The 23227-nt window shown below is 37.0% G+C and overlaps 2 protein-coding genes across 2 annotated transcripts in view; one reads left to right on the forward strand and one right to left on the reverse strand.

Annotated features, from left to right (window-relative positions):
* The window catches only part of LOC145293908 (mitochondrial inner membrane protein OXA1L-like), a 50327-nt gene extending 46427 nt beyond the window's left edge, over positions 1-3900 (reverse strand). The window contains exons 1-2 of the mRNA XM_080140713.1: positions 3725-3900; positions 1562-1741 (exon numbers count right to left, since the gene is read on the reverse strand). Of these exons, the coding sequence (XP_079996839.1) occupies positions 1562-1741; positions 3725-3799 (255 nt within the window). The 5' untranslated portion in view covers positions 3800-3900. The remainder of the gene's footprint in view (positions 1-1561; positions 1742-3724) is intronic.
* A 4945-nt stretch (positions 3901-8845) lies between these two features.
* The window catches only part of LOC145293909 (putative RNA polymerase II nuclear localization protein SLC7A6OS), a 28096-nt gene continuing 13714 nt past the window's right edge, over positions 8846-23227 (forward strand). The window contains exon 1 of the mRNA XM_080140714.1: positions 8846-9231. Within this exon, the coding sequence (XP_079996840.1) occupies positions 9058-9231 (174 nt within the window). The 5' untranslated portion in view covers positions 8846-9057. The remainder of the gene's footprint in view (positions 9232-23227) is intronic.

Raw genomic sequence — 23227 nt, forward strand, 5'->3', positions numbered from 1 at the left:
CAAATTCTCAGAGTTCGACAAGATACACCTGAAGAAGATCAGAGATTACATTTTTCGAAACGTTGTGTGAATAATACTCAAGATAAGAACTGTAGTCCGAAGAATCCGAAGTCTCCATCAACATCTTAATAAAAACCAGGATGCAAAAAAGAAAACTGCACAATCATATTTATAAAAAAATTAAAAATTTAAAAAAAAACATATTTCTCTTTCTACTTTTCACAAGGATAGCACTCTAATCGCTTCTTGCTAAAGCAAAGTGTGTCGCAAGAGCCAAAAAGTGGAGAAAGCTAGGCTCCCCTCCCCATGGGGAATAACCAAGAATCCCCGGGTTCTAATTATACCGTACAGCAGCTTAAGAAGTACCTTAGAAAATATGATCAGTGACACCTTATCTCATCCATAAAATCAAACTACATTTCATCTATGTTGATTCATTTGATGTTTACTAATTCTACCAACAACTTCTAGGATCAGATCCATCAATTTGAAGCCTCTTTACCTTCTTTACACTTTTTTTTGTTTTTACTGTTATTTTCACCCCAAACAAGGCACAGCGCCACTTTGACAAAAGGGGCTACTATTTCAGACAAAGTTTCCAAGGATTCTATGTCGGGAGTTGGGCAGCGAGATGTCTGTGCACATTACACTTGAACTTCTGCATGTCAGTACAAGTCAGGGAAACACGGAACCAGGAGGGAATTCCTAAGTTTAGCAATTTGAGAGAAGAAGCTATTTGAGTAGAAAGCTTTCCGGCATCTAGGGATCTCTACTGTGTAGGGATGAGATTTTGCTGCTTGTCAGGTTTGTCAGGAGTATCTACGTCGTGGGGGTACAAGAGTTTTAAGTTCATCAGAGCATATTCTATTAAAATACTGGTAGAACACACACAGAGATACCACATTTTGGCAATAGGATAAAGGTTGGAGTTTGGTTGTTATCAGATTGGTGACTCGTTTTTGAACCCTGTCTACAAGTGAGAGACTAGTGGCAGATGCACCAGCCCAGATGTGGCAACAATACTCCATACATGGGCGAATAATGGCTTTGTAGAGGTACAGGATACTCCCAGGTGTAAGTTTCACAGTAGCAGAGCACAGTAGAGAGAGCCTGCCTTCGTTGCAGCAGTCTTGGCAATTACCTCAATGTATTTGTTCCAATTCATGTTGTCTGTGAATGTTAAGCCTAGGAGTTTGAATGAAGGATATTCAGATAGTGTATCATTAGCCATAGAAATCGGTGATTAGGAAGGTTTCTTGTAGTTATTGAAAGAAGCTTAGACTTGGCAGCACTGAACGTTACCATCCATTTACGGCCCCATTCCACTACAGACTGGAGGTCTTCGTCTAAGGTTTTAGCCATTTTCTTAGATATGTTTTCATTTGTTTTCTCCTCATGTCTGTTATAGAGCATAGTGTCATCAGCAAATATATCCATCTTATCTTGTTACAATCGGATTAAGATAACAGTCTTTCAGGATGACCTCTTTTATCATCAGGTCTGCAATCCCGCAGCGTTCAACCTTTCTGCAAAAACAACAATTACAAAATATGTTACCCACCGTTGCATCTGTCGAGGCAAGATTGGAACTGGCCGCAGCTTCTGTAGAATTGTAAAGTGATGAAGAAGCGAAGATGATATGAGGTCGCTGAAGGAGTCGACTCGATGAACGACTAGCAAAAAAGTTTGTGGGGTTAATCACATGCCTTCCAGACCGAGATGTGATGGTAGACAGATTCATCTAAAAAAAACAAAGGAAATAAGATTTTGGTGTTTATTTAAAAACAGAAATACGGAAAAACTTGCTCAATATATGTTACCTTGACATGGGCTGACATGTATTTGGTGAGTTTTTAACAGTATTTTGTATATTTTATTTTTAACTCATTTTCCCAAACTTACCATGTTCAACAGAGAGTCGGGCGCCATTTTAAATTTTCTAATACATCGGTAAACACTGTATGTTTTTCGAGCTGAATAAACATGTTACATTAAATAAAAACACAAGGAATATTTTATAAACAACAGAACGAAAAGTATTTTGATACTCCTTTGGCGTTGAGTTCCATGGCGACCTGCAGAAAAAATTTAATGGGTAAATCTTTACTTTAACTACAACAGAACACTGACCAATAAAATTTGTTTTTTAAGGTTTTCGGGGTCGCTGACAACGAATCTGATATTCAAACCCGTCGCAAATGTACCGTTTGCATGATATTAACCCCTGAACCCTCGCACTATTTTGTCCCAACTTATCGCCATCGTTTATGCTATTCTTACACGTGCGTTCGCGCATGGACGCGCGTAGTAAGGTAGGGGGGACACTTTTAGATCAATTAAGTATCAAAAACTACGTAACACAGAAAAATTAATCACATTTTGTTTTTGAAAACTTTCTTGCTATTTTAAATGTCTGCTTAAAAATTCTTCCGCGATGTGACAAGTCACCTTGGCCGCATCATGTAAGAATAGCGTAAACGATGGCGGGGAGTTAGCACAAAATAAATTTGCGACAGGTTTTAATATCCGATTTGGGGTTTGTATTACTGTACATAGGTTCGAAAAAGTTGTCAAAAAAACAAATATATAACAAATAAATGTTATCAAAGGCAAGATAAGTTACTTTTCTACCAAACTGGATATATTTTTCGTGTTTTTATTCAATGTAACATGTTTATTCAGCTCGAAAAGCATACAGTGTTTACCAATGTATTGGAAAATTCAAAATGGCGCCCGATTTTCTCTTTAACACGGTAAGTTCAGGAAAAGATGTTATAAATAATAAACTAGACAAAATACTGTTAGAAATTTGCTCAATATATGTTACCGTGACGTAAGTTGACATATATTCGGTGTTTTTTTTAATAGTATTTTGTCTAGTTTATTATTTATAACACCTTTTCCCAAACTTACCATGTTAAAGAGAGTGTCGGGGCGGGCGCCATTTTAAATTTTCCAATACATCGGTAAACACTGCATGTTTTTCGAGCTGAATAAACATGTTACATTGAATAAAAACACAAAAAATGTATCCAGTTTGGTAGAAAACTTATCTTGCCTTTGATAATATTTGTTATATATTTGTTTTTTGACAACTTTTTCGAATCTATGTGTACAGTAATACAACCCCCAGATTCGTTGTCAGCAACCCCGAAAACCTAAAAAAAAAAAAAAAAAATGTTATTGGTCGGTGTTCTGTTGTAGTTAAAGTAAACATTTACTCATTGAATTTTTCTGCTGACCGCCAGGAAACTCAACGCCCAAGGAGTACCAGTATTTTTACTTTTGTTCTTGCATCTTAAATTGAAAACGAATTTTAGAACTAAAATTCGAATGCATAGAATCACGTTTTTGGTGGGGGGGGGGGGGAGGGCGTCGAAAACGTACACAAATCGAGAATCTCCTCGTTGAAGGTCATGAGGATAAAAGACAAATATTCAGATTTCACCTGCTTAATAAAGTTGCATAATTACAATGTAATCATGAATCGTACCAAAAGACAAACTCAATCGACTATTATTTATTATTCTAAACTAAATATACTTAAAATAATACAGGATCTCAAAAGAATTTAAATAATTTGAGGAAGTAACGTCAACAAGTTTTTGTTCGAAATCTTAAACATTTACTTTTCTTTTTCTTTTTAATTATTAAGTATGATGACAAATGCAATGTAAATTTAAAACAAAGCATAAAATAAATAATCCACACATTCTTTAATTACCTTTGCACTCCATGTAAGAGTGTGTGTTGGTTTTAACCTGTGCAAGAGAAGCACATGCTTGAAACAAGCAGCCATCTTGATTAACCGGGGTTGCCTACAAAAGTTGAAATTTAAAAATAGTGCCGTATTTTTACGAAACCGAAACCCGAATCTCTCTCTCTCTCTCTCTCTCTCTCTCTCTCTCTCTCTCTCTCTCTCTCTCTCTATCTATCTATCTATCTCTCTCTCTCTCTCTCTCTCTCTCTCTCTCTCTCTCGTAAACTCAGAATCGCCATCATTTATTTTAATGGGAGGAGGTATTGATAATTTGTTGTGATTTTTATCGAATCACTCCCATATCCAAATCATTATTTTTTAATCATTATTCTTTCATTTTTCTTTTCTTTTTTGTTGTTGTTTTTTTGAGGAGGGGATTTTGTGAGGGGTCTGTTGCCAACTGAACTTAGTGGTAGGTACTTTTTAAAATCACAAAAAAAAAAAAAAAGATGGAGACCTAAATATAAAATTACATAATAATAAAATTACGCATTTGTGTGTCTTGGAGAACGGAATATTTTTTCAGCAGTTAATTCCTATTTTAGTCACGTAACGTCGAAATGAAAACTCGACCGAAAGATATAGTTGCCGTCTTTATAAACAAGTCAAGAATGGTGCTATGGGCACAGAACTCAAGTTCATAATTTTCTAAAGGATAGGATATAGAAAAAACAATATTTTACCAGTTTTTGGTTAAAAGATTTTCTTCACTTTTGTATTTATCCTAAAAATGGTTATCTGTCCTAAAATTATCAAACTCAAGTTATCGTCCTTGGACTTGCTTAGAAAGATGGTGACTATGTATTTTTTTGGTCGAGTTTTATATCGTCGTTTCACGATGTAGTATTTTTAATGTTATTTATTCATTTATTTATTTATTTTACTAAACCGTGTTCGGGGAGGGGTTTGGTTTTTTTACATAGGCATCATCATTTATCAAGGCCAAGAGGCCACTCGAGGATAATGGTTAAAGAGTGTACAGTAGAAATTGGACAATATAGTAACCGTTAGTAATGGAGATTCGGTAAATTTGTTAACTTATATGGAACGGCTCATCAAAAACTTGTTTACGTGAGACTTGAAGACAACCATATTGTAGTCAGCTGGAAAGCAGAAAAACGGAAGACAATTCCATAGGCGTGCAGTTCTAAGAAAGAAGCTTTGCTTATGGAATCTACATTTAGGTTTAGGCACAGATAAAGAGTGGGGGAAATTAGTGATAGCTTTCTGCTAGACGGGTGTTTCTTATGAAAGTTTGGTGAGGGGGTGACCATAGATTGGAGCTCAGCTGAGCGCATACCATGAAAATAACGATACATCAGAGACAAACTCGCAACATCTCTTCTGTGAGAAAGAGGTTGCAGGGAAGAGAAAAGGACATCTCCCAGAAGGCTACAAAGTTTTTTTTTAACTCTATCAAAGCAGGATAAGTCCTTTCTAGCAGCTCCTGCCCAGATGTGGCAACAGTACTCCATCCTTGGACATACCTGGCTCTTATATAGATAAAGAATTGCATCAGCAGTGAGATATCTACTGGATTGATAGAAGAATCCCACCATTTTTCCAGCGGCCTTGGCAACGGATTTAATGTATGTGTTCAATCTAAGATCAGGAGTAATGGTCAAGCCCAGAAGCTTGTCAAAACATGATGCCTCCCCAAGACGAGAGCCATTCATTTCAATTGATGCCATATTAGAGCGTTGATGTAAAGTTAAAAGCTTGGTTTTAGATGCATTAAAAGTAACAAGCCATCTCTTTCCCCATTGTAACACTTGCTCAAGATCAGAGGAGAGAAAATCAGAGAGAACTTGGTCGTTTACGGTTTTAGATGTGCTACCATAGATAGTAGTGTCACCAGCATAGATGTTTACGAATGATGTAAGGATGTGATTTGGAAGATCATTAATATAGATCAGGAAGAGAGTTGGGCCCAGGATGAACCCCTGAGGGACTCCAGCATTAATACTAAGAGTTTCTGATTTCTGCTCATCAACCACTACTCTTATGAACCTATGAAAAGAGAGAAATGATTTAATAATTGAGAAGACATTTCCAGCTATACCGTAGCTGGAGATCTTGTGAAGTAAACCTTTATGCCATACTCTATCAAAGGCCATTGATATGTCAAGAGCAATTGCCCTAGAAAGGTAGCCTCCATCGAGAAATTCGCTAATCCTATGAGATATAACTGTAAGCACATCTGCTATAGATCTAGCAGAATGGAAACCATATTGCGTGTCACTAAGAAGGTTATTTTTGCTGAGATGGTTGATTACTTCTCTATTTAACACAGATTCCAGCAACTTACTCATGACACACAGGAGACTTATTGGCCTGTACTGTGAGGGAGATGAGCGATCACCTGAATTCTTAAATACGGGACATACTGATGAGATTTTCCAGGGTGACGGGAAGCAATTCTCTTTCAGACAAGATTCAAACAGTTTTGTAAAGATGGGCACAAGTTCTGGTTGAAGTTTTTTGAGTACTATAATTGGAATACCGTCAGGGCCAGTTGCTTTACTGGAATCAAGGTTTTTGATTAGCTTGGCAACATCATGTAGAGATATATGTATATCACATAGCATGTTTTCTGATACAGGAGGAAATATTGGGGGTTGACGGACTTGGATGCAAAGGGTAGAATTAGCTGCAAAGTTCTTGGCAAAGAGTTTGGCTTTGCCCGATGCTGACGAGATTACCTCAGGTCCATTTATATGAGTTGAGATAGAGCACACGCTTCTGTTCAGGATTCTGTTTGCTATTTGCCAAAACTGGTGGGAACCAAGCTGCTGCTCAGCTACTTTGGACTTGATGGACTGAGCATACAACTCTCTTGCGTTCTTTATTACTTTTTTACAGTGGTTGCTGGCAGTTCTGAAAGCGGCTTTAATCTCAGTACATCTATTACGTTGGAAGCAATGGAAAAGGTGATTTCTATGCGCAATAGCAGCAGCACATTCCAGAGAGAACCACGGCTGGCTGCTAGGTTTTTGCTGGAATTTTTTTTGAAGATATGAAACGGTCTATATCTACAATTAATCATTCTGTCAAGTCTGATACTATAGAGGACACATCCTTTTTAAACATGGAACGCAGAGGTAGCTATCGCAGTCAGCCATAGTGTATCGATATACTGTACAATGGAGAGGTACATCTGGGAACTTATTACATTTCATTTTTATCTTAACTGATACAACTGAGTGGTCGGAAGATCCCAGTGGAGACAGAACAGAAGCTGAACACAGTTCAGGGCAAGTTGTGAGAAAGAGGTCTAGGAGACTTGCATACTGGCCATAAGTGTCGGGAACATGAGTGGGTTCGTGAACAATCTGAGTGAGGTCATAAGCAATGGAGAAATCATAACAGAACCTCCCCTCATCATCGGTCTTGTTTGAGTGAGTTAACCATTCCCCATTGTGAACATTGAAGTCTCCACAGACATGAATATTAGCTGAAGGATAAGCAGATAGGGCGTGTTCAATTTTCTCAGATATGCTTTTAAAGACAGTAACTCCGCTGTTGTGGCGGCAATAGAGAGCAAATATAAATGCAGTAGTTTGAGCAAGTGCAACCCGGAAGCACATATAGGGTAAGTTAGGATCTTCTCTGGAGATGTCCCTACCACATGGAAAGCTATCTTTTATATAGGCACATATTCCATGCCCATGGCGATCTATTAGGTCAGATTTGGAAGTTAAATTAGAGTATTCTTTAATTATGAACTCATCTAGGGAAATGGTCTGTCTAATGCCAGTTTCACTTAGAAATAATATGTCAGGTTTAGTCTCCTGTAATTGGATTTCAACTTCTGGAAGGTCAGAACGTAGACCCCTGATGTTAGAGAAGGAGACCTGGTAGTGGGGGTCTACGTTAGAAGTTGGAGATCCGGGTTTAATCGTGTGTTTTTTATTGAGACTTTTCATGATGGTGTTTTGGGATTTGTCGACGAGGTCGATAGATATGTCTGAAGCAGGGTAGAGAGGGAAAGTAAGAGAGAACTAGAAATGAAGAAATATTTTTTTTTTTTTTTAGCACATGAAAAGGTAAAGCCGTAACAAGTACCCACTAATATGGCATCGAAAGGCCCCACCAGAAGCTACTGCATGGTCCAGAATCCATTCACCAAATGGCAATACAGCAGCCCCAGTGTGTGTGTGTGTGTGTGTGTGTGTGTGTGTGTGTGTGTGTTTACAGGGGAGTCACTGCTTATCAAGATTCGAAGGCCACTCGAGGATAAGGTGGTCACTGAGAGAACATCTTAGTGATCGATGGTGGTGAAAGCTGGATAGAATTTGATTATTTAGAGGGGGTTTAAGTATATAACTCCGGTGACAATAGATACCCCCTTCACCCCTCCCATGCTTCCCTTAACCCTAACACTAACTCTAAGTTCAGGTGGCAAACATATAAAACAAATAAAAAAAAAAACAAAAAAAAACGTTTTACTAAAACCAAAAATTGGTTACATATCGTTAAAACACTATCTAGTTAGAAAATAGATGGCCATTTTACATTGGGCCACGAATTTAGAACAATCTAACCCGTAGATTAAATAAATTCTTCAGTACGAAATTCCGTACAGATTCTCAAATTCGCCTAGAAAGTTCTCAAGTTCGAAAAAAAATGCACCTGAAGATGGTCGGGGATTACATCGGCCGAAATACTGCCTTCGGGCCACGATCAAAGTGTAGTATCTGTTCTTCAAATGTTACACTTCACTTCAATTTCTTGTTCTCTCTCAGTGGAGGAGAAATCCTTCACGACTGAGACGATTTTTATTTTTGTTTCTTTTCTCTACGTTAAAAAACGACCCTGGTGTCTAACTTTGTCCCGTGGGGAGGCATTGTAAATAGAAAGTGCTCTTTCTTTTTCCGGTTCAGTTACTCGATCCAAAATTTTACACAAGCCGCGGAAAAATATACCTTTGTAATGAATGAATTGTTTAAATAAATGAATCCTTAAATCCTTATGTTTAAATATAAGATTAATCAACCATAATTTATTGATATGATTTTTTTTTTTTACATTTTATTTAGAATATTGAAGGTAAAATTAAATTAATTAATTTAAAAAATATTAGCCGTGATTTTCGTACAAGACCACCAGATGTCGCGCTTGCGCCGTTTCTTTCATGTTAGTGTCTAATTTTAAATGGTCGAAATTCTTTAATGTCGTACACTTGCTTATAAATTAATAAAGCATTAAAAAATAACCCAGATCTTATTTTTATTGTTAATAATATATTCTTATATACGTAAAGTGGAATATATTAAACAAACAACAAACGAATAATAATGGCAGCGATTGTTCGTTTAAAACGTCGTATAAGCGACGAACCACCCGAAACAATTTTGGTGTCTTGCAACAAGAAGAAGAAATCTGACGATGGAATTGAATTCGTGTCGGAAAAGTCCGTAGAAAATGTCACATCCCAAGTATTAAAGTTTGCAGCGACCGTCACAGACAAGGTAAGAAGAATTAATGAATTTGTGTAATGAATGATGGGGTCATCTTAGTTTTTGTTTTGATTTTTGAAACCTCGTGTTTTTGGATTATTTTTGCTTTGTTTTCGGTCAATTTTTACGATGTGCCCCAGCATATTATAAACACCCGACCTCCCCATGTTAAGAATGGTTTTCGGAATAAACATCCCCCAACCTCGAAAGCCGTTCTTAACATGGGGAGGTTGATGGGAGTTATTTTGAAAGCTGTTCTTAACATGGGGAGCTTATAATACGCTGGGCCTGGGGCACGTCGTCAAAATTGACCTTGTTTTCGATAAATGAAGCCAAAAATTGTATTGGAAATAGTGCAGTTTAGCATTCGCAAGCAAATTGTTTTCCGTCCGTGTAACAACAACAACCCCCCTTCCCTCCCGTTAAGACTAGCTTTCTAAATTTTGCTTGTGGATCCTTTTTATTTTACTTTCGGCAATCTTTTGGAGTGCGAGGGGCAGAAAGCTATGCTGAAACAGTAAGGCCAAATAGCTTTTGTCATGGAGAGCAACAATATCATTAATAGGACTGGGACAACAGCATATTCTATTCGTTGTTTTCACTCTCGAGTTTATATATGTTGATATCTTATATGCTTTTAGAGTGATGTGTGGTTCTCGGTTGATTAAGTCTGTGTCGGATATATATTCGAGAGTCAAAACAATAAAAAGAATATGCTGGTTCATAGCCTTAGTTATTAAATATGTAGGCACCGCCAAAACGGGGGGGGGGGGCAGGTCAGTACTTTTTGACGGACCGTCTTTTTAAAAATCTACCAAAAATCAGGTAATTATCCGATCAATACGAAATTTTCAGCGATTATTAGGAGAAGAATGAACTTTATAACAGTGTACTTATTTTTCATAAACGATATTTATATATATATATTTTTTGCTTACAAACCCCCCCCCTTGTTTTGAAGTGGGAACAAATATGCTTAAAATAATCATCTGAAACTGAACAAAACATATTGTGTTGTTGTAAGGGACAGAATTATAGATTTAAAAAAAAAAAAAAAAAAATTGTTTGCATACCTTATTTTGACGTCTGAATATCAGAACTTCGATTGTGTTTAATTATCCCGCTTTTGAGTTTTGAAGTGTGAAATTCGGTGAATATGTTAAGTAAAATAATTAATTTAAGTTAAGCAAAACAAAAAAAAAATTTTTTTTAATATTTATACGAAAAAAGCCATTTTAAAATTTTTGATAAATAAATTAACAATTTTTTTTTTAGCGAGCCGAATAATGCATGACCATTATTAAACAGGGCATGCTTTGAATAATCGATACAAAAAAAAAATTCGATAAATATTGTGCCCTTTGTGTTAAAAATAGCATCATTTTTTTCGATCTCGTTTGAAAACGTTTGCCGCCTTTCGACTACGGTGGACCAAACGCGCTGAAATATTTTTTTTTTATTCTGTTTTAAATTGCCCCCCCCCCCCATTTTGGGGAGCCTGGCCCCCACACACATACACATTAAAAACCAAACTCATACAAATGGTCACCCGTCTGGTACTGGCCAGCCTCAGCTTAATAATACACTGAAATTTTCGTCACTGAAAAATAAGTTTTTTTGGCCTGTTTGGTCTTCCATAGTTTTCTTCTTATCAAAAGAAAACGTAAACAGAGTCGATCTGAACTCTACGTAGACGCGAAATATCTGGTTACCTATATGAATAAGTGGAATTATTTGAAATTCAGGTACTTATATTATAATATTTTTGCATATTCTCTTAGAAAATCATCCTAAATCTTAGTTAGACAATAAATAAATAAATTAATTATTTCAAAACCCCTTTTTTTTAAATATTTAAGTACGTTTTTTGTGCAAGACAAAAAATGTCAATTGTTAACTTTTTGGGGAAATTTAACATTTAAAATTGAATTAAAAATAATAGAAAAAGTTTTACATTATTCTGTTTTCTATATGATAAAATTCAGGGTTTTATCTTTCTGGGAAAAAAAAAGTTACTCAGAAATAATGGATTTTAATAAATGTAATTTAGTTTTAAAAAACAACAACAACTTGATTTTGCGGCCATTTTTGGCGGTGCCTATAAATATGTAAATAAAATTTTTGTGCATTTTAAGAAAATAAGTATTAAATATAATTTGATTATTTCTATTTATCATTAAATGAAAGGAACTTTGTGTGTGAGTTCCCTACAGACTCCACACAGCGGTTAGGCCATTTTTTATGAAATTTCACACAAATGTACTGATCTGGCAGTGTTCTTAGATAGGTTTTGTATCGGAACGTATTCGATAAGTATCGATAATCGAAAAAAATCCGATTAAAGAACGAACATGCGATTTTGACCAAAGTTACCATCTTATACAGCATAACATAGCCGGTGCGCGGTGCGGGTTTGTATTACTGTACACATAGATTCGAAAAAGTTGTCAAAAAACAAATATATAACAAATAAATGTTATCAAAGGCAAGATAAGTTACTTTTCTACCTAACTGGATATATTTTTTGTGTTTTTATTCAGTGTAACACGTTTATTCAGCTCGAAAAACATGCAGTGTTTACCGATGTATTGTAAAATTCAAAATGGCGCCCGACTCTCTCTCGGAGAGGGTAAGTTTGGGAAAAGGTATTATAAATAATAAACTAGACAAAATACTATTAAAAAACAACCGAATATATGCCAACTTATGTCACGGTAACATATATTGAGCGAATTTCTAACAGTAATACAAACCCGCAGGTGCATTTAAGTTGTATTACCGCACAATTAGAAAGGCCAAATATACAAAATTAAAATTAGTTCCTTTGATATGACGGTCACGTTCGAAATAAATGTTTGTATTTAGAGCACAATTGAAGCATGATTCTTAGGTACAAGCAAAAATGTTGGTAAAAAGATAGGTGGACATAGTTTCATAATTGTTTTGTAGGCTGCCGACTACTTTTTGATTGTATTTGAAAAATTAAGGAGGGAGGGGTGTTAGTTTTAACTAAACAAAAAAATATATGAATAAACACAATTGCCCAATTACGTTTACACATTTATTATACACTGACAAACATTTAAACAACAATAAAACACAATACAATAGCGACAGTTCGATAAGACTCACCGACTGGTGGAAAAAGTTCTCAGATCTCACCTCGTGGTGGAACAAAGGTTCTCCTCTTCTTGAGAGGGAAAAGGCAACACGTCTGCCCGTGACCAAAGGGAAAAAACCAACCGCCTTAGAGCAGGGGCAGATTACTCCTCCCCGGTGTCCTCTAATTTTTAGTCCCCTACAACACTCCCCCCCAAAATACGGAGTTCTTTTAATTGAATGTTGTGAGAGGATTGTTTTTTTGTTTTTTTTTTTATGTAGAGACAAAGTCTCTTAAATGGGCAGGCCATTTTACCTGTCTGCTCGAACATGTTTTTTTATAAGGGCGTTTTTCCAATGTCACTTCGACTGGCATCCTTTGTGAGGGATCTACTTCTAAATATGCATCCTCGAGTGTTGCGGGTTTCAACCTGTCAATTGAGATATTTTGTTCTTCGTCCTTAATGAGGACGCTGAAATACTTCTTGTTTTTCTTGTTGACTTTAAAAGGTCCGCAGTACGGTGGTTGTAGGGTATGCGACCTAGCTGTATCACGAACAAACACGTGTGCATGTCTCTAGTGCCTTTGGCACATATGTGTTAGCGAACTTGTTCATTCCTGATTGAGAATATGCCATTTTGGCTATGGTTCTTGTCAGTCTATCAACAAATGATGCAGGGTCCCAAACTTTATTTGATGTATCACAAAAGTATTGTGCTGGCAGGCGTAGTGTGGTACCATATAGCGCTTCTGCTGCTGAGCAATTCATATCCTTCTTCACTGCTGTGCGCAAACCCAGCAAAATTAGAGGAAGGTGTTCTAACCACTTTGTATTGCTGGTAAGCACTGCGCGTAAAGAGGCCTTTAGGCTGTGATGTAGATGTTCGACTGCTCCGTTTGCTTGTGGATGGTATGCTGTCGTGTGTATACTTCTGGTGCCCAAAAGTCCTGAGAGTTTATGAAACAGTTCGGACTCGAACTGTCTACCTCTGTCAGTTGTCACATTTTCCGGGACACCGAATCTTTCTACCCATCCAGCGAGGAAAGTTCTGGCTGTTGTGTATACTGTCATATCCGGCATTGGTAAGGCTTCAAACCACCTTGAAAATCTGTCGACACATGTCAAAAGATAGCATTGGCCTTCACATGTTGGAAATGGACCGGTGATGTCGAGGTGTATGTGCTTGAACCTCTCATCAGGTACTGGAAACGTGCCTAGTGGCGCACGTGTATGTCGACCGACCTTGGCCTTTTGACACTGCACGCACTTCTTTGTCCATTCTCGCACGTCTGCTTTCATCCTCGGTCAGACATTCCTGTCTGTCATCAAACGTATCGACGCATTGGCCCCTGGGTGTGATAACCCATGTACCGCGTTGAATATGTCTTTCCTTAAGGATGCTGGAACATATGAGCGCAGTTTGTTAGTACTGATATCACACACTATTTTTCTAGGGCTGTTGGGGTGTGCCATTTTCACCAGCTGCAGACATTTTGAGTATTGGCATTCATTTTGCACATATGCAATCATTCTTGACTTTTGCGTTTTAAACTTTAATCTTAGCTGTTATGTGAAAGTAATTTAATAAAATCAACAATAGGTTCTCTACAGTGCAATGTAGATTACAATATATTTTAGACTAAATCATTGCGGGGGAGGCATTTGAAGGTTCTTCCCGGTGCACCACGATGGATCCCCAACTGTAATCAATTGATTTGATTTAAAAATGGGTGATTTCACCGATTTCGATGACAATAAAAAATATGCAAAGATGGATCGTTCGTTGATGATGATGATTTAGTCCTGACAATGTCGGGTTTCCCTTATTCTTAAATAAGAATTTGAATTTTGAAACAATTTATTCAGTATCTCAATTGTCACTGTGGTTTGGTTTGTTTATATTTATGTCGTGCCATGAGTAAAGTGGCAGGCCAAACAAAATTCACTCCAGGGCAGTATTTGGCCCACGAGCCAGAGGTTGTTTGAAACCTGAAAAATAAACAAAAACAATAGAAACAAAACAATACTTTTTATTTTTTATGTTTTTTTTTTTTTTTTTTTTTTAATTCGTTACTTCTATCTTTTATAACTTTGTGATTTTATAGATCTTAAGCAATCTGAACAAAAATAAACTAAAAAAAAAAAAAAAAAAGTCAGGTTAAAGAATTTTCGGGTATTAAACAACAAACTGAAAAAGTGGTAAAGTGTGGCGATAATATGGATCCCGGGTGAAACACAACCTTGCTGGTAAATTCTCATGAATCATTCATTGCTAATAAGAGAACTAGGCAACAAGTGGAAAAACCAACTGGTACACATGAAAATCGTTAACTGGGGTGTTTTTGATGAATTTTTGAAAGATTCTCGCATTGAAAGTAACATTCTCTGATAAATGGCAAAGTTGATTTAGAAAATAAAATGAGAAAAAGTAAAGACATTAATTTACAATTCTCTCTATTTTGGAAACGAAAGAAGAAAATTATTAAATTAGAATTTTTATATACAAAACTGATATCATATTGTGCAGCCGTCTTTATGTAAATACCGAGCCATGAATAAAATGATATCATGGTAAGGGGAAAAAAAAAGACTAAAAATAAGAGAGCACTTTTGAGAAGATGATCACATTAGAAACGTGCATGACGTTCAAGATCAGCTGTAACGAGAAGTTACACATCAAGGGAGAACGAGGAAATATCGTTGTACAATAAAAAAGCAAGTTGAAGTTCTTTTCTATTCTTTGTCTAATTTGCGACTGAGGCATACAGCGTAAAATTATTATCGTCGATAACAGACTTAACTTTCATATTAGCAGGATAAAAAAAAATTTTTTTAAGTTTATTCAATGACTGTTAACATAGGAGATTACTTTTAAATTATAACGTTCAATTAAATCTTTTTTTTTTACACCACAAAAATAGCTTAATAAGGAGAGTTTTGCTGATTGGCCAAAAAGTGGGGTATCAATTTAATAGAACATTATAATTTAAAAGTAATATCTTATGTTAAAAGTCATTAAATAAACTTTTTTTAAAATATTTTCCTGCTAATATAAAAGTTAAGTCTGTTATCGACAAACATCATCATCATCATCATCATCAGAATGGACTCCTTTCCCGGACCAATGTGACTCTTCCTATCCAGAGTTTCCTGTCTTCCATCAGCTGCCTCAGATCTTCAGGTTCACAGTTGGTGTTGTGTGCTATTGCTGGATGTACGTAGATCTAGGTCGTTCTTTGCTTTCGCGTCCGTGTCGTAGAGTCCATAGCAATGCATCACTCACCAATTCATGCTTGCTTCTCAGACAGTGACCGGCAAATCATAGACGTCTCTCCCTAATGGTATTAGATATGGCAGGTAGGTTGCCATAAAGTTGCTGCTTCGTGGGATGATTTTGCTACGATATATTTAATACTGTTTGTAGCGTACAGGTGTATGTGCCATCTAGTTTTCTTTTCAATCTTTTCGTAAGTGTCCAGGCTGTAGCACCATATACAAGGATAGACTCTACCACTGCCCTAAAGAACTGCCTTTTTAGTTTGTCAATTAGTCTTGAAGTTCATACTGAATGTAGCCCCATCCAATGCGGCCTATGCTTTTGAGATGCGAATTTCAATATCTCTCTCTGTGGAAACTGTTGCTGCCCAGATATGTAAACTCAGCAACTTCTTTCAGTGTTGTTCCAACCTGATCTCTCCTTCCACATTGAAAGTCCTAAACTTTGTCTTATCCGTATTAATGTGAAGACAAATGTCATTTGCACGCTTTTCTAACTTGCAAAACAGTGTTTGTGCATCAGCAGTGTTATTCGCAAACAAATCAATATCGTCTGCGTAATCTGCATCAGTTATGTGTGCTGATTGATGACGTCCGTTTCTGGATTCATTTAGGGTGAAGCTTAGTGTATTGTGTATATCAACAGAGGTGCGGAGTACAAAGTCAAAGCAGGCAATGAAAAGAAAAGGGGCAAGAGTATCTTCTTGTAGAACCCCGGTGCGGATATCAAAGAATTCAGTGTCTCCATCTAGCGACCTGACCATTGCTCGAGTGTGCTCATATAGCATCATGATAGCATTAATGACTTAATTTGGAATGCCATATGCTTTTTATATACTGGCCATTTTTCCTCTTTGAACGGAGTCAAACGCTTTGGAGAAATCTACAAAGAGCATGACTGCCTCAATGTTTTTGGCTTTGACTCCTTTGATTAGTCTCCTGATAGTAAGTATTGGACTTAGTAGTAGAGCGATTCTTTCTAAATCTATTCTGGTTCTTCCTGAGCACTTCTTCTTGGATTGATATCGTTGAGAAGCATGGCATTGTAGATTTTTGCTGCAATTGGGGTGTTATTTCTCTGTAGTTGCTTGGTATGCTTAGGTCACCCTTCTTGGGGAAGGGAAGTATGCATCCTTCCCTCCAATTATCAACAATAATCCACAGGAAAAATAAGAAAACGTGAAAAAAAATTAATTTTACAGCAGGGGGAAAGCTCGTTCAGGTCTGCCAGAAGATAATATAAAGAAAAGTCATTGAGGTAGATATAATAAACATAGTAGGAAAGAGGGAATAAATTATCAATAAAAGGGTTTTTCAATAATTAGGGAGTTTTCTTTGCAGCTCCTGAGGAATCCACACTAGTGCCAGTCACAATTTGCCAAACTCTACATCAAATTGCCAATCAAACTTTGTAGAAACATTAAATTGAAAACAAAACCTCTAGCCAATCCAAAATGTGTTCCATAAATCAGAAGAAAAAATATAACTATCCATTTTCTTTATATACAGACACATACATATATATATATATATATATATATATATATATATATATATATAATGATTGCTACTTCTTGACAAAAGTTTGCCATCTCTTCAGTTAAGCGTTGTGCATACGTAGATGACTTTTGAACCCAGCTTTAGTCCTACATGAAAGTACACATATGTGACTTAAAAACTTTCTTTCTTGTAAAGGTGATTGCATGATAATATTGTGAATCCTCAACTGTCATGTCAGACCACTCTGGTGCTACCAGATCAGGCTGCCCTGTGGCTTCCTGAGATGAAATGCACCTACATTGACGTTTTTTTGTTTTCTGATCTTTTTTGTAAAACTTAATTATGTTCTGCAAAACCAAAAACAAAAACAACAGCCTTTCCCCCCCCCCCTTTTTATTTTATTTTTTCCTACCTTACTCCCGGTCCTGGATATGACCTTAAACTACATCCGATGGTGAGGTCCAGCTTACGGGCTTGGGGAGTGTGGAGCCACCTCTTAATTGCCATTGCTCCCAGGTCCACCCTGACCCGGAGTGGTAGTACCTGTTAGGGTCCCAACTATGGGTTAAATAGAAACAGATTTTAAAAAGGAAAAGAAACAACAAAAAAAGAAAGAAAAAGAAAACAAATATATTCTATTAAATTATCTATTTATTTATTTTTTTGCCCTGTCGGTAGGGCATGAGAACAAACCGACTGCCCCCCTGCAGAGGGTAAAAATCCCTCAATGGGGCAACCAGTTAGCCGTGGGTTGCTACCCGTAAAGTCTTAGGACGTGATCCTGGTGATTGAGCGAACCTAAACCAGGATACATAGAAGTTTAGGCACCGCAACACATTACTTTGGCCCTTACTTCGATTAGACGGGCGGTCGGAGAGGCCCGATCCGACCAATCGACCAGTCACGCCAAGCCCCACCATATATTGCCCATTCCAAAAACTCACTACTAATACAACACATCCCCCCTCTCCCACAAATAACCCTACTCCCTAATATATGATGGAAAGCGGTGGCTGAGGGTCAATCGATTAGGTGTGAATATCGATGACGAGGCTGTAAACCCCTCAGGATTGCTACAGATCCCATAGCAATATCAAGAGAGAACAGATAATCATTATGATACCACCAAAGTCGGTTATATCATCATTGTATCCCTGTAGAGGCTGGGCGAATGGGTTTCCCCCCAGGCTCTTCCCAAATAGGACTCCGAGGTGGGTGGGGAACAAAGATGACGAAAAAAGAAAACAAAATATATGGCTTATTCCTCCCAAAACCACCCAACCACCCAAAGAGAACCCACTCTGATGTCTCTGACATCAGTAGCTCTGACGAAGAGACGATAAAACCAAGGAACTCAACATTCGTAGTAATAGAATCAATGGAGGAAACTCCTTTGAGCAAACTATCACCTTTTAAAATTGAAAAAATCTTAAAACTCTAAAACCAAAGTCTATTAAAAAACAATTTAACGGCAGCCTACTAATAGAAACCCATAACGAAGAACAAACTAAAGAAATATTGAAACTAAAATTATTTGAAAACATCAAAGTCAAATGCTACAGACATCCAACCCTAAATACCTGCAAAGGAGTAGTGAAAAGCCACGAACTTGCACTTTGTCCCTTGGAGGAAATCCGGACAAACTTACAGAAACAGAATGTGTTAGATGTTCGCAGAGTTCAAATTAAAAAAAACGGTGAGAAAATCGATACCAATACATATATACTAACTTTCGATTCCCTCACAATACCCAAAGAAGTGAAAGTCGGATATATGAAAATAAATGTAGAAATTTATATTCCAAACCCCCTCCAATGCTTCAAGTGCCAGAAGTTTGGACACCATCAAGATCGGTGCACACGATTACCAGTGTGTGGAAGATGTGGAGAAAGTGGCCCACACATTGACTGCAGAAAAGATTTCAAGTGTGCCAACTGCCTGGGAAACCATGGCGCTGGCTCTAGATATTGCGAAATATGGAAAAGAGAAAAAGAAGTGACCAAACTAAAACATATAAAGAATATATCCTACCCAGAGGCCAGGAAAATCATCGAAACTAAAACATATGCAGATGCAACAAAAAAAAACTAATCCAATCAACAATCAAAATGGTCATATACATGTAACGGATACAACTGACAAGAAAATTGATGTCCTAAGCAAACTAATAAAGGAAATGAAAGAACTATTCGAAGAAATGAGGAAAATGAATAGTGCAATGTCTGCAACCAATCCAAGGATAATATTAAGTAAAGACACTACTGAACCACAAAAAGAAACAAAACCACAAACCATTTCTACAAAAACAACCGAACAACCATCAAACACATCACAAGCCAGAAAAGAATCAAAAATCCCCCCAGACAAAAAAAAAAAAAAAAAAAAAACAGGAAAAGAAAGATCCCGATCTATATCTCGAACAGGGACTCCGACAGAAAATAGATTTGAGGGATTGGAGACGATGGAAGTTGAACACAATTCCAAATGATGAACAAAATATTACAATGGAATATCAGAGGGATAAAAGCAAACCAAAATGAACTCACATTATTAATAACAAATATGAGCCCAGCACTTGTCTGTCTACAGGAGACCTTTCTGAAAGAAAATAATACCATCAACATAAAACACTACACATCTTACAACTACATAAATAAAGATACGGACAGAGCTTCTGGAGGCACATCAATACTTGTGAAGAATGAAGTCCCTCACAGACAAATAAATATAAACACAAACTTGCAAGCAATTGCAGTTTCAGTGACTCTACATAGAACTATAACACTTTGCTCAATATACATCCCTCCAAAAGATACAATCAACGAAACTGAGATAACTCAATTAATAAAACAACTCCCTAAACCCTTTTTTCTACTAGGAGATCTCAACAGTCACAATGTTATATAGGGAAGTAAAGAAACAAATAAAAAAGGAAAAGAAATAGAAAACATAATAAATAAAAATAATCTATGCCTCCTTAATAATCAAAACTACACCTATATGTACCCAGCAACAGGTACTTTCACCGCCATTGACCTTACCTTATGTGATCCTTCCATATATATGGACTATGACTGGAAAGTACACAATGACACCTGTGGGAGTGATCATTTCCCAATCATCCTGGAAAGTCTAAGTACTAGCACTGAACAAAAAACACCCAAATGGAACCTACATAAAGCGGATTGGGAAGACTTCCAGGAACAGTGCAAAAACCAATTAATTATCGAAAAGAATGATGAAGATGACCATTTGAATTACTTCATTAAAACACTCACAAACATAGCAAATAATACCATACCGAAAACAACCAAAACCAACAATCACAACAAACCTTGGTTCACAAAAGAATGCAGAAAAGCCGTCAGAGCTCGACGAGCTGCCTTGAGAAAATTCGAAAAGTATCCAACAAGCGAAAATCTGGATTTCTTCAAAAACAACAGAGCAAAAGCCAGACGAATCATAAAGGAATCCAAAAGAACAACCTGGAGAAATTATATATCCAAAATTAATGTGAATACCAAGGCGAAAACAGTTTGGAACATGATGAGGAAAATAGAAGGAAAGTGTAGTAGTACACCAATATCCCACATCTCTAAAGGCAACAAAATATACACTGATCAAAAAGACATTTCCAATAACCTGGCAGATAATTTATCAAAAATTTCATCATGTGACAGACAAACAGAGAAATTCAAAAAGATTAGAGAAAAGGAAGAGAAAAAGAAAATTCTATTTAAATCACAAAATACTGAAAAATACAACCAACCTCTTACCTTGCCTGAATTAAAAGAATCGCTAACCAAATCCCATGACACAGCTACAGGGCCCGATGAAATTCCATATGAAATCCTCAAAAAACTTCCAGAAGCCTCAATGAAATACCTACTTGAAATTTTCAATATTATATGGTCCAGTGGAAACGTACCGGAGACCTGGAAAGAGGCCACAATAATACCAATCCCCAAATCTGAAAACTCAAACATCCAATCCCAATCAAGTAACGTCTCAGATCCATTGAATTTCAGGCCAATAGCTCTAACAAGCTGCATTTGTAAGACCATGGAAAGGATTATAAACAAAAGACTAATCTGGTTCCTGGAAACAGAGAATCTTATTACAGAATTTCAAACAGGATTCAGGAAAAACCGAAGTTCAATAGACCACATAGTCAGACTTGAAACCTTCATCAGAGAAGCCTTTGTAAGGAAGGAACATTTAACAGCAGTGTTTTTTGACATGGAAAAAGCCTACGATACTGTGTGGAAGTACGGTGTTACAAGGGATCTGAAGGCGCTTGGACTAAAAGGCAGAATGCCAATTTTTATTGAAAATTTTTTAAAAAATAGACGGTTCAGAATAAAGGTTGGCACAGCTCTCTCGGACTTGAAAGAACAAGAGAATGGAGTACCTCAAGGGAGTATACTGTCAGTGACCCTGTTCAGTATCCGAATTAACAACATTGTAAAAAACCTTAACCCTGGGGTAGATTGCTCCCTATATGTGGATGACTTCCTAATATGCTGTAGATCTAGATATATATCTATAATAGAAAGGAAGCTTCAATTGTGCTTAAACAAAGTAATGAGATAGACGGAAGAGAATGGATTTAGATTCTCCAAAAGAAAAACGAAATGCATGCATTTCTGCAAACTAAAGAACATGCATAATGATCCTGTCCTAACCATGGAAAGAATGCCCATACCCGTTACTGACCAGTACAAATTCTTAGGGATTTTATTTGACAAAAAGTTAACATTCATCCCACACATAAACTATCTGAAAAAAAAATGTAACAAAGCTGTAAATCTTTTGAGAGTGGTAGCACATACCGATTGGGGTGCAGACAGGGAAACATTCCTTAAACTTTACAGAGCACTAGTCCGCTCAAAGCTAGACTACGGTTGTTTCATATATGGATCAACCCGAACATCATATATAAAAAGCCTAGACCCTATTCACCATACTGGCCTAAGATTGGCCCTAGGAGCATACAGAACTTCCCCCGTGAACAGTCTATACACGGAAGCACACGAACCCCCACTAGATCTAAGGCGAGAAAAGTTAGCCCTTCAATATTTACTGAAACTGAAGTCTTGCCCAAACAACCCTGCATACCAATGTACCTTCTATCCTAAATATGAAGAACTCTTTAACATGAGAAGAAAAACTATCAAAACGTTCGGGCTCCGAATGAAGGAAAGCATTGAAGAATCGAAAATTCCAATCTCCAGCATTCACAACTTCATACTGCCTAAAACACCCCCATGGACCATGAAACAAGTTGAAATAAAACTCAACCTAAACAAAAAGTCCAAATCTACCACAAACCCTATTGAATACCACGACGAACTTCAACATTTAAAATTACAATATTCAGACTACACCTTTATCTACACAGACGGGTCTAAAAGCAACAATCACACTGGATGTGCAGCAACGTACCATAAAACCACAATGAAGAGAAATCTTCAAAATGAAGCATCTATATTCACTGCAGAGACTATAGCTATCGATCTAGCACTCAACATAATTTCAGAGGAAACCACCAAAAACTTCATCATTCTCACAGATTCTCTATCAGTCCTATTATCTATACAAAATCAAAAACAAGAAAATCCACTAACAACAAAATTAATAGAAAAAATCAATATCCTTTCAACTACTAAAAACATTATTCTTGTCTGGATCCCCAGCCATGTGGGGATTAAAGGCAATGACAGGGCAGATACAGCTGCAAAAAGATCTTCTCACCTTCTAACTGACAATTTTAAGATTCCACATACTGATCTTAGACCCCAGATAAAAGCATACATACAGGAAAAATGGCAACTGCGGTGGAGTCAGCAAGAGGGCCACAAATTATACTCAATCAAACCTGAACTTAAGGAACGATGTCCGGACATCAAGAGATCACGCCGAGAAGATGTGATACTGACTCGGCTGCGCATAGGGCACACCAACTTTACTCATTCTTATATACTAAATGGAGAATCGGCGCCAGAGTGCATCCCATGCCAGGAGACACTCACAGTAAAACATATCCTAGTTGGGTGTGATGACCTTGCCCCAACTATAAAATTATATTATACAGAAAGCAATATGGAAGACCTTTTTGAAAAGGTCAACTC

The sequence above is a fragment of the Euprymna scolopes genome, chromosome 15 (assembly GCF_053919585.1).
Source record: "Euprymna scolopes isolate OS-2025 chromosome 15, ASM5391958v1, whole genome shotgun sequence".
Taxonomy (NCBI): Eukaryota; Metazoa; Mollusca; class Cephalopoda; order Sepiida; family Sepiolidae; genus Euprymna; species Euprymna scolopes.